A 12338-nucleotide genomic window follows, 5' to 3' on the forward strand; every position below is an offset into this window, starting at 1 on the left:
GGCTCCCAGACATTCTTGAAACTGCTTTCTCCTGTTACCCTCATAGTTTCTATTCCTGAAGCTTCTCACGGTCTCTTTGTTTCCACCCACCATTGGCCCTTTGCCTGCACTTCTGTCTTCCACATTGGCAGGACTTGGCTTTTGTAACTACTCGATTGTGTTCCTGGCCATCTTGAATGCTTTGTAAAATTTTAAATGAAATTTAAGTTTATTTTGCAGCAAGAATTTTTTTCCACCTGTGGAAAATTCCAGTTCCTTGAAAGTTCTAGTAAACAAACATGTAGCATGGGTATATGTGTAGATGCTTTTTGTTTATGTTGAATCCTACTACAGCCTTATGAACAGAAGGGGGCGTCTGTATTATTCCAGGGAATAAGTATTAAAAGAAAAGGACTGTCCGGACTAGAGATGTGTTGTGCAGAAACTTTTTACCATAATTTTATGTTATAAGCCTTTAGCAATGTTATTAGGTAAGAAGTCTGTTTCTGCTTGCCAACCACAATGCTGTACCCCCACATTTTGTTACCAGTTTTGAATCTCTCTTATCTAAAGCAAAGATAGGTTCATGCTTTCTCCTATTTTTAAGGTTCTTAATATAGTATTTTAACACACTTCATAGATCTGGCTTACAAATCTATGTCTTTGTCATTTGGTTGAGAAGTAAAACAACATATATCCAATATGAAAAATTTTTCAGTAACTGCAGTAAGATTCTTGCCTTTCACCTGTTTAACATTTCTTTTTTCCTTTTGATAGTGTGATAATATAGTATGAAGTCTTCTAAGAGAATTCATCTGAAAGAACTCTTTATTTTAACAGGTTACTTTTGATCCAGAAGTATTTTTCAACATATTACTTCCTCCTATCATATTTTATGCAGGATATAGTCTGAAAAGAGTAAGTGCTTTTGTATTTTATGTACTTTGAACAACCTTAAACTCCATGGGCTTTGTCATCTTTGACACTTCAGAAACAGGCAGTTCTTTCCAGGTTTCCCTTCCTTCTCCTCTTCTTATCCTTTCTAGATGCTGAAGTTTATGCCTATATAAAAATTATTTCTCTTATTTTCTTTAATGAATGATGCCAGTAGAATATAAGACATTTTCTTTTCCAATTAATTGGTAAGTATTCTAACACAGTGTAACCTTTTCTTTTGTCAGAGACATTTCTTCCGAAACCTTGGGTCTATTCTAGCATATGCTTTTCTTGGAACAGCAATTTCTTGTTTCGTAATTGGGTAAGTACTTGAACCTTAAAACATTTTTCAGCTTTCAAATGATAATTAAAAAATAATACCTATTTGATTTGTGCAATATTGTATTTCTGAATGTGTCCAAGGACTTTTTCAGTAAAGTGTGTTCATGTAGATAAGTCGTCATAGTTTTTCTCAAGGCCAAGTTGTTATCATATTTAAATGGCATAAATTAAATTTCGGATTGGTCACAAAATACTACAGTGGACCCATCTTCTTATTCTTACTATACTCTAACTTCTTTAATAAGTTGATGTTTTTTCTAAAGTTGAAATATGTTTATTGAACAGGTCAATAATGTATGGCTGTGTAACACTGATGAAAGTAACCGGACAACTTGCGGGAGATTTTTACTTTACAGATTGTCTGCTGTTTGGTGCCATTGTATCAGCAACAGATCCAGGTATGTTTTACATGAGAGAGGAGCTTAAGTACTTAAGAAACAGTGTTGCTGGCAAAGCCTGTGTGGATAATTCTTCCTTTGAGGTACAGAATTCATTATTACGTACTTCCCATAGTACTATACTTTCAAATTCTGGAGGAAAAAACAAAATTCGTGGTTTCTTTTGGCTCATGCACACATTTTTTCCCTTTTACTTTATTACATTTGCCTGTTACTGGCCCAATAATCTGATGCTGTTTAGACATGGACTATAAGGTATTTTCTTCAGATTTCTAGGTTGGTCTCTATTCCTAGTGATTATGTATGGGAGATGAGCTAGATTAAGTAAAATGGGTAATAAATTATATACTTCCTTTCAAGCTTCTAGAAAGCCAATTCCCTAAAAAGCTTCTGTTTGCATTCAGCTATCTGCATTTAAGAACAATAAAAGAAGTTTTTAAATGATTGTTAGAAGGCAGTTGTACTACTACAGATGTGATTTTGGGACATTGGTGGGCCTCAACATACATTAAAGGGTTGTTTTTATAAAACTGGCCTTATGATTATAAAATAGTTTTGATATTAGCACAGCTGAAGAATGAATGTAATCATACTAAGTTAGGTTGTAGTTTTCCAAATATAGTATTGGTGGGCTTAGTAGCTACATGCTAGGCATTTAGAGAATGTATAGGCTGAAGAGATATGGATAGGAACAAAGATTGCAGTTTTTGAACTAAGGATGCAAGTTTTCTTTTATTAGACTTTAGGACTTTGGTAGAGGTTTGTCCTGCTGTACTCTTTGACTTTGTACGTTAATCACCTTCTTACTGCCATCCAGCACAATTAAAGGTAGGATCCTGAGGTTATCTCCGGATTTCTGTGTTAACCCTGATAACACAGGGCATTATAGGAAGTAGGAAATACATTTTAATGTATTCTGAGGGAAATTATTTTAGAAGAGGACATTTTAGATATAACATTTGTGTCGTTGAACATTATTTTAAACAGAAAATCAAGTTGCTTCCTTAAATTACATCAAAACTCTCATTATTTGTAACTGCTTCCATTATCAAGACAAAGATAGGATGGTTTTTGCAAGGAGCCAGTGCTCTCTGTTTCTGTGTCCTCAGTAGAAGCACGGTCCTTGACTTTTTGAAGCCTATGAGAAATTTAAGTCAATAGCACTAGCTACATTGCTTCAACCTTCTGGTTTTGTTTTGCCAGGGGTATTGCCTAAATGGCCATTTTCCTTGTGTGAAGTTGGGTAGTTATATGTATTCTGAATATAAAGGCATATGCCCCTGTAATAAATCTTTTATTTTGTAATTGTTTACTTGATATAAGGTTCTCTTTTTAAAATCCTTCAGCGTTGCTCCTGCCTTCCCTCTCTCCTTTTTGGTAAACCTTGGCATCAGTATATTCCACATGAAATACTTTGTAGTAGAAACTATATCTTTTAAATGCAAGTTTCCTGGTGGGGGCAGGTTTGATTGTTATTTGAAGAGGCTCTCCTATCTTGGTTATAATAATCTTTCATGTCTGCTTGGGTTTAATGAGTGTGCTGTATATGACTCAGCAATTAAAGTTACAAAGCAACTTCAATTTTATTTGATTGTATAAGAATTCTCATATAATTGTTTCCTAAAAGAAGGTTTTTTATCTTCTCGAGCTGTAATAACGTGAAGGTTGGTTTCTTATTAAGTTAAACATAGCAGATGTAATTCTGGTCAAAAAGCAAACTTGCATTTTCATTTCCTACTCTCTTTGCTAAACCAGTGTCCTTGAAATTTATAAGTCAAATAAAAGTGAGTTGTAAGGCTCCAAGGGCAAAATGAAGTTTGTAGCAGGAAATGCTTTCCAAAATATTCTTCAAAGATTAATGATTGCCCAGTCTATAAGAAATTCTGAATATATTCCTTCTGGAAAAGAAATGTACAAGACAACATTACTAGCATTTGCATGAGGAATGTAGGCCAAGCCAGTCTTCCAAGGTTATTTTCAGCTGTTTGTAAGAGAGGGAAAGGAGATATTGCAGGTACACATTTAGGGAAAAGAAAAACATTGACATAAAATTACTGATGCTTTAATATGGTAAAAGAATGTTTATTAAGATTGAATTCTAAGACAAAGAAATGAATTTCTAAATAATGATTGTAATCATCTGTGGTGGGGAATATGTTATACTTGTAATGTCTAAATATTCCTCTGACTCTTTCTGCTTGCTAGTGACTGTTCTTGCCATATTCCACGAGCTTCAAGTTGATGTTGAACTCTATGCACTTCTTTTTGGTGAAAGTGTCCTCAATGATGCTGTTGCCATAGTGCTGTCTTCGTAAGTGTTTGTTTTCTTTTTATATTCTGTATATTGAATGTTAGGATACTAGGAACCAAAAGTCACTTATTGAATAAAGTGTATTTAAGTGGAAACACTTGAAAGAATGGACATTCTTTTCCTCTTGAAGAAATGCATACTTATAGATCACATGGAAAAATGCAGGGCTGGAAAAAGAAGAAAAAAATGTTCTCCTAACACCTAAAGACAATTACTGTGAGCACTCTGTGGACATTTCCTTTTATACTTATTTCTATGTGTATTTTTACATAGCTGTGATTGTTATATATGTATAATTTTATATTCTGTTTTATCATTATACCATAAACATTTTTTGAATTAGAGTAAATTTTTGAGATAGATAATGTTTTTTTTTAAATAAAAAATCAAAACCATAGCTCAGGGATGTCAAACTCATTTTTACCAGGGACCACATCAGCCTCGTGGTTGCCTTCAAAGGGCTGAATGTAATTTCAGTTCCTTAACAGTTAAGGAGTAATTACATTTATACAGTCCTAAAATTATTTCAGCCCTTTGAAAGCAACAGCAGGGCTGGTGTGGCCCCATGTGAAAATGAGTTTGACACCCCTGCCATATAGAAAGGTGAATATCAAAAAATCTTACTTCTGTCCTCATCCATCTGTTCCCCTAGCTCCTTATAGCTTACCATTTTTATTAGTTTCTTGTGTGTTCTAGTATCTCTTTATTGAAATACAAGCACACATATAAATGAATATTCTTTTTTAAAACTCTTTACTGATGTTCAATTACAGTTGTCCCCATTTTTCCCTGTTAGTTTCTCTTGCCCTGCCCACCCACCTCCCACATTCTTATTTGACTCTCATTCGTTATTTCTTTCATCTTCAGTTTTATTTTATTTATTTTTTTGATTTAACCTTTATTGCATTTTTTCCATTACCATTTAGTCCCCTTACACTCCCCTTCTCCCAGCAGTGACCACACTGTTGTCCATGTCCATGACTCTTTTTTCCTTTTTCCTAAATCCCTCCCCACTTCACCTCCCCCCGCCACCTGTCATCCTGTTCTCTGTCTATGACCCTGTTCCCATTTTGCTTGTTAGTTCAGTTTGTTCTTTAGATTCCATATATGTATGAAATCCTATGGTATTTGTCTTTCTCTGATTGGCTTATTTCACTTAGCATAATGTTCTCTAGGTCCATCCATACTGTTGTAAAGGATAAAGCTTTCTTCTTTTTTATGGCCAAGTAGAATTCCATTGTACAAGTGTCCCATAGTTGTTTTACCCACTCATATACTGATGGACACTTGGGCAGCTTCTGTATCTTGGTGATTGTAAATAATGCTGCAATGATCATAGGGGTTATTATGTTCTTACAAATTAGTTTCTTGGGGTTCCTTCAGATATATTCCCAGAAGTAGAGTCATTAGATCAAAAGGCAGAACCATTTTTAATTATGTGAGGTATCTCCATACTGCTTTCCACAGTGGCTGCACCAGTTTGCACTCCCACCAACAGTGCAAAAGATCCCCCTTTCTCCACATCCTCGCCAGCACTTGTTTGTTGATCTATTGATGATAGCCATTCTGACAATGATATCTCACTGTGGCTTTAATTTGTCCTTCTCTGATAATTAGTGACGTTGAGTATCTTTTCATACATTTATTGGCTATCTGTACGTCCTCTTTGGAGAAGTATCTATTCAGGCCCTTTGCTCATTTTTTAATTGGGTCGCTTTTGGTTTATTTTGGTGTTGAGTTTTGTAAGGTCTTTATAAATTTTGGATATTAATCCCATATCAGATATATAGGCGAATATGTTCTCCCATTCTGTGGGTTGTCTTTTTGTTTTGTTGATGATTTCCTTTGTTGTGCAAGAACTCTTTAATTTGATGTAGTCCCATTTATTTATTTTCCTTTTGTATATTTCTTTTTTTTAATTTTTTTTAAATTTTATTTAGTTATTTTTCAAGTACAGTTTTTTGTCTATTTCTCCCATCCCAGCCCCCCTGCCCTGTGTTCCCCACCTCCCTCCAATTTCCTCCCTGCCCAGTCCTCATCCCTGTGTCTTTCATACTTGTTCCTCAAAATCCCCCCTTTTCCCCCCTTCAATTCCCTTCCCTCTCTCCTCTGGTCACTGCCCCCTTGTTCTCTATTTCAGTGTCTTTGTTTTTATTCTGCTTGCTTGTTTGTTTTGTTGTTTAGCTTCCTGTTAAAGGTGAGATCATATGGTATTTGTCTTTCAACCCCTGGCCTATTTCACTCAGCATAATGCTTTCCAGTTCCATCCATGTTGTTGCAAAAGGTAGTAGCTCCTTCTTTCTCTCTGCAGCATAGAATTCCATTGTGTATATGTACCACAATTTTTGGATCCACTCATTTACTGATGGGCACTGAGGTTGCTTCCAACTCTTGGCTATTGTAAATTGTGCTGCTATGAACATTGTGGTGCATAGGTTCTTTGATATTGATGTTTTAGGATTCTTAGGATATAATCCTAGCAGTGGAATTGCTGGGTCAAAAGGCAGGTCGATTTTTATTTTTCTGAGAAAATTCCATACTGTTTTCCATAATGGTTGTACCAGTCTGCAATCCCACCAACAGTGAACTAAGGACCCCTTTTCCCCACAACCTCTCCAACATTTGTTGTTTGTTGCTTTGTTTATGATGGCCATCCTGACCAGTGTAAAGTTGTATCTCATTGTGGTTTGAATTTGCATCTCCCCGATAGCTAATGATATTGAGCATCTCTTCAGGTGTCTCTGGATATTCTGTATGTCCTCCTTGGAGAAGTGTCTGTTCAAGTCCTTTTCCCATTTTTTAATTGGGTTAGATGTCTTAGAGTGGAGTTGTGTAAGTTCTTTATATATTTTGGAGATTAAACCTTTGTCTGAGGTATCATTGGCAAATATGTTTTCCCATACAATTGGTTGTCTTTTTAATTTAATACTGTTTTCTTTAGCCACGCAGAGGCTTTTTATTTGGATGGGATCTCATTTGTTTATTCTTTCCTTTCTATTCCTTGCTCTAGGGGACATATTGGTAAAAATGTTGCTGCGTGAAATATCTGAGATTTTCTTGCCGATGTTCTCTTCTAGGACTTTAATGGTGTCATGGCTTATATTTAAGTCTTTTATCCACCTTGAATTTATTTTGGTGTATGGTGTAAGTTGGTGCTCAAGTTTCATTTTTTGCACGTAGCTATCCAGTTCTCCCAGCACCATTTGTTGAAGAGGCTATCTTTACTCCATTTTATGTTACTGCCCCCTTTGTCGAATATTAATTGACTGTAGAGAGTTGGGTTGATTTCTGGGCTCTCTGTTCTGTTCCATTGGTCTATGTGCCTGTTTTTATGCCAGTACCAGGCTGTTTTGATTACAGTGGCCTTGTAATACAGTTTGATATCAGGTATTGTGATCCCTCCTACTTTGTTCTTCTTTCTCAAAAGTGCAGCTGCTGGTCGTTTATGGTTCCATATAAATTTTGGAAGTGTTTGTTCTATGTCTGTGAAATATGCCATTGGTACTTTAATAGGTATTGCATTGAATGTGTATATTGCTTTGGGTAGTATGGACATTTTGATGATGTTAATTCTTCCAATCCATGAACAAGGTATATGTTTCCATTTGTTTGTGTCTTCCCTGATTTCTTTCTTCAGGGCTGTGTAATTTTCTGCATACAGGTCTTTCACCTCCTTGATTAGGTTTATTCCCAGATATTTTATTTTTCTTTTTGCTATATTGAATGGGATTTTTTCCTTGATTTCTGCTTCTGCTGATTCACTGTTAGTATACAAAAATGCCTTTGATTTCCACATATTGACTTTGTATCCTGCGGTTTTGCCAAATTCATTAATTAATTTGAGCAGTTTTTTGGTAGAGTCTATAGGATTTTCCATGTACACTATCATGTCATCTGCAAACAGTGACAGTTTTGTTTCCTCCTTTCCAATTTGGATGCCTTTTATTTCCTTTTCCTGCCTAATCGCTGTGGCCAAAACTTCCAATACTATATTGAATAGAAGTGGTGAAAGTGGACATCCTTGTCTTGTTCCTGATCTTAGTGGAAAAGCTTTTAGTTTTTTGCCCATTGAGTATGATATTGGCTGTAGGTCTCTCATATATGGCCTTTATTATATTGAGGAATGCTCCCTCTATTCCCACTTTGCTGAGTGTTTTTATCATAAATGGGTGTTGTACCTTATCAAAAGCTTTTTCCGCGGCTATTGATATGATCATGTGATTTTTGTCTTTGCATTTGTTTATGTGATGAATTACATTTACTGCTTTGCAAATGTTGAACTATCCTTGTATCCCTGGGATGAATCCCACTTGGTCATGGTGTATAATCTTTTGGATATATTGTTGGATGTGATTTTCCAATATTTTGTTGAGGATTTTTGTGTCTATGTTCATCAGTGATATTGGCCTGAAGTTTTCTTTCTTTGTTGTACTCTATCTGTTTTTGGAATTAGGACGATGCTGGCTTCATAAAAGGAGTTTAGGAGTTTTCCATCCTTCTGGATTATTTGGAATAGTCTGTGGAGAATAGGGGTTAGCTCTTCCTTAAATGCTTTGTAGAATTCTCCTGTGAAACCATCTGGTCCAGGGCTTTTGTGTGATGGGAGTTTTTTGATTACTGCTTCAATTTCTTTTGCTGTTATTGGTCTATTCAGGTGTTCTACTTCTTTTTCATTGAGTTTTGGGAGATTATATTTTTTTAGAAATGTGTCCATTTCTCCTACGTTCTCAAATTTCTTGGCATACAGTTCTTCATAATAATTTCTTACAATCCTTTCTATTTCTGTGGTATCAGTTGTAATCTCTCCTGTTTCATTTCTGATTGTGTTTATTTGTGTCCGTTCCCTTGTTTCCTAGATGAGCCTACTTAAAGGCTTGTCTATTTTGTTTATCTTCTCAAAGAACCACCTCCTGGATTCATTGATCCTTAGAATTGTGCTTTTAGTCTCTTATGTCATTTAGTTCTACTCTGATCTTGGTTATTTCCTTCCTTCTACTTGCTTTGGGCTGTTTTTGTTGTTGTTCCTCAAGTTCTTGCAGGCATAGGGTAAGGTTGTTTATTTGAAATGTTTCTGTCTTCTTTAGGTAGGCCTGTATTGCCATAAACTTCCCTCTCAGGGCTGCCTTGGCTGTGTCCCGTAAGTTTTGGGTTGTTGTGAGATCGTTTTCATTTGTTTCCAGAAACTTTTTGATTTCTTCCCTTATTTCATTCTTGATCCATTCGTTGTTTAATGGCATGCCATTCAGTCCCCATGATTTTGGGTGTTTTGGATCTTTTCCTTTGGGGTTGGTTTCCAGTTTCAGTCCCTTGTGGTCAGAGAAAATGCTTGGTATGATTTCAATATTCTTGAATTTGTTGAGGCTTGTTTTGTGTCCTATCATGTGGTCTATCTTTGAAAATATTCCATGTGCATTTGAAAAGAATGTGTATTTAGCTTCTTTGGGGTGAAGGGCTCTGTATATGTTAGTTAACTCCATTTCATCTAGGGTGTTGTTTAATGCCGCAATGTCTTTGTTGATATTTTGTTTGGAAGATCTGTCCATTTTTGATAGTGGGGTGTTAAAATCCCCTACTATAATTCTGTTGCTGTCTAAATCTTTCTTGAATTCCTCTAAGGTTTCTTGATGTATTTGGGTGCTCCTATGTTGGGTGCATATATATTTACGATGTTAATGTCTTCTTGGTGGATTCTTCCCTTGAGTATAATGAAGTGACCTTCTGGGTCTCTCTTTATGGCTCTTTTTTTGAAGTCTATTTTGTCTGATATGAGAATTGCTACCCCAGCTTTGTTTTCTTGTCCATTTGCTTGGAAAATTTGTTTCCTGCCTTTCACTTTTAGTCTGTGATGATCTTTTGTCCTGATGTGGGTCTCTTGTAGGCAGCATATGTGTGGGTCATGCTTTCTTATCCATTGTGCTATTCTGTGTCTTTTGATTGGAGCATTTAATCCATTTATGTTTAAGGTTATTATTGATAGGTACTTATTCATTGCCATTTTTGTACCTATGTTCCTCTCTGTCTGTCTCTTTTCCTTCCTTCCCTTAAAGCAGTCCTTTTAGTATTTCTTGTAGAGCTGGCTTGGAGGCAGCATATTCTTTTAGACTTCTTTTGTCTTGGAAGCTCTTTATTTGGCCTTCTATCTTGATTGAGAGCCTTGCTGGGTAAAGTAGCCTTGGTTGTAGGCCTCTGGTTCTCATTACTTGGAGTATTTCTTGCCATTCTCTTCTTGCTTGGAGTGTTTCCATTGAGAAGTCAGTAGCTAACCTTATTGGGGCTCCCTTGTATTTTACTTCTTTTTTTTTCTCCCTTGCTGCCTGTAAGATTCTCTCTTTGTCTTGGAATTTTGCCATTTTGATGATGATGTGTCTTGAAGTGGTCCTCCTTGGGTTCCTCTTGATTGGGACTCTGTGATTCCTGGATTTGTGTGACTTTTTCTCTCATCAAATTAGGAAAATTTTCTCTCATTATTCTTTCGAGTACGTTTTCTATCCCTTGTTCTTCTTCTTCTCCTTCTGCTATTCCTATTATTCAGATATTATTATGTTTCATATTGTCTTGCATTTCTCTTAATCCTTCTTCATTCTTTCTGAGCCTCTTTTCCCTTTCCTGTTTTTTCTGTGAGATGCTTTCTACTTTGTCCTCCAACTCACTAATCCTATCTTCTGTCTCATCTACCCTATTTTTAATGCTTTCTACTGTGTTTTCCAATTCAGAAATTGTATTATTCATTTCCTCTTGGCCCTTGCTAATAGTTTCCATTTTCTTTTTCATGTTGATATACTTTGCGGTGAGATCATTCTAGCTCCCCTGTAGTTTCTGGTAGCTCATTGCGAGCTCTTTGAATTTCCTGATAACCAGTGCTTTGAATTCAGTATCTGATAGTTGACTTGCCTCTATTTCATCTAACATTCTTTCTGAGGGATCCTCCTTTCCTTTCATTTGGGGATTGATTCTTTGTCTTCCCATTGTTTTTGAGACTATTCTTGTTAGCCTCAGCTTCTTAGATTAATCTATTTTGACACCCTGGGTTTATGGTGTGAAGTTCTGTGGTGGAATGCCTATGAATTTCAGTGGTGCAGTCTCTTTCAGTTATCCTGTTATTCTCTCCTTCCACCTACTCAAATATGCAGCAACTTTTGGCTTCTCTCCTATAGCAAAGTGCAGTTTGTCTCTCTGACTCTACTATTGGGAGGCCTCTTCTACGGGTCCAGCTCTGGTCTTTTCGTATTTTCAAGTTGATTGTGACTCTTGTGAGTAAAAGAAAAGACAAGGAAAGAAATGAAAGGAAGAAAGAAAAAAAAGGTAGGGGAATGGAAGAAAGAGCAATAAGTTTAGAAAGAAAAGAAGAAATAAAACAGAAAAGCCGAGAAAAGAGGACAAAAGTATGGAAAGATGAAACAGTAATAAAATTTAAAAGAAATAGCAGATTACGTCTGGTTCCTCCATGACCGTCGAGGTTTCTGGTCCCTTATTTTCATATATGCTTGGCAACTGCTGGCTTGCTGGCTTCTCCTCCTCCGATTGGACAGGTTTCTCTCCCTTTTGTACTAGGAACTGGTATCTGCTCCGTTCTAGTCCATCGCCATCTTGAAAGCCCCCTCCTATTTTTTCTTTTGTATATTTCTTATTTTTAAAATATCATGCTACATATGCTCTATGTCTAGCTTTGTCTTACACCACTGTCTTTTGGAGATATTTCTATATCAAAACAGTTTTCTCATTCTTTGTTTTCAGCTACATAGCATTCTATGTACTATACTGTGAACTGAACTATAGTTTCTTTAGTCAGTCTCCTATTGTTGGAAACATAAAGTATTTTCAGTCCTTTCCTATCCCAAATAATGCTGCAGTGATTAAACTTGAACGTAATCTGTTTTATACATGCATATGCATATTGGTGGGATAAATTGCAGAAATAAGGTGAATAGTGGGTTAAAGAATAAATACATTTGTAATTCTGTTAGCCATTGCTAAATTGCCCACCAAAGGGATTATGCCATTTTGGACTTTAACCACTAAATTATGGAAGTGCCTATTTCCTCATAGCTTCATCAACAGACTATTTGTAAACTTTTGTATTTTTGCTAATTTGATGATTGAGAAATATCACATTGTAGTTTACTGTGTGCTTCTCTTATTTAATATCATCATTTCAGAAACATTTAAATTTTTTAGAAGTGTTAAATAATACACTTTTAAAAAATCTTCACCAAGGATATACTTGTTGATTTTAGAGAGCAGGAGACAAGCAGTGGGGTGTGTGTTTGGAGAAACATTGATGTGAGAGAGAAATATTGACCGGTTGCCTCTTACAATCTATGTATATGCCCTGACCAGGGAATCAAACCCACAACCTTTTGGTGTATGGGACG

At 36.0% G+C, this 12338-nt stretch overlaps 1 protein-coding gene across 1 annotated transcript in view; it reads left to right on the forward strand.

Annotated features, from left to right (window-relative positions):
* The window catches only part of SLC9A6 (solute carrier family 9 member A6), a 66978-nt gene that overhangs the window by 11051 nt on the left and 43589 nt on the right, over positions 1–12338 (forward strand). Inside the window, exons 3-6 of the mRNA XM_037142217.2 lie at positions 820–897; positions 1161–1237; positions 1543–1655; positions 3861–3966. Of these exons, the coding sequence (XP_036998112.1) occupies positions 820–897; positions 1161–1237; positions 1543–1655; positions 3861–3966 (374 nt within the window). The remainder of the gene's footprint in view (positions 1–819; positions 898–1160; positions 1238–1542; positions 1656–3860; positions 3967–12338) is intronic.

The sequence above is a fragment of the Artibeus jamaicensis genome, unplaced genomic scaffold (assembly GCF_021234435.1).
Source record: "Artibeus jamaicensis isolate MK-2021 breed Jamaican fruit bat unplaced genomic scaffold, CSHL_Jam_final contig_240, whole genome shotgun sequence".
Classification (NCBI taxonomy): domain Eukaryota; kingdom Metazoa; phylum Chordata; class Mammalia; order Chiroptera; family Phyllostomidae; genus Artibeus; species Artibeus jamaicensis.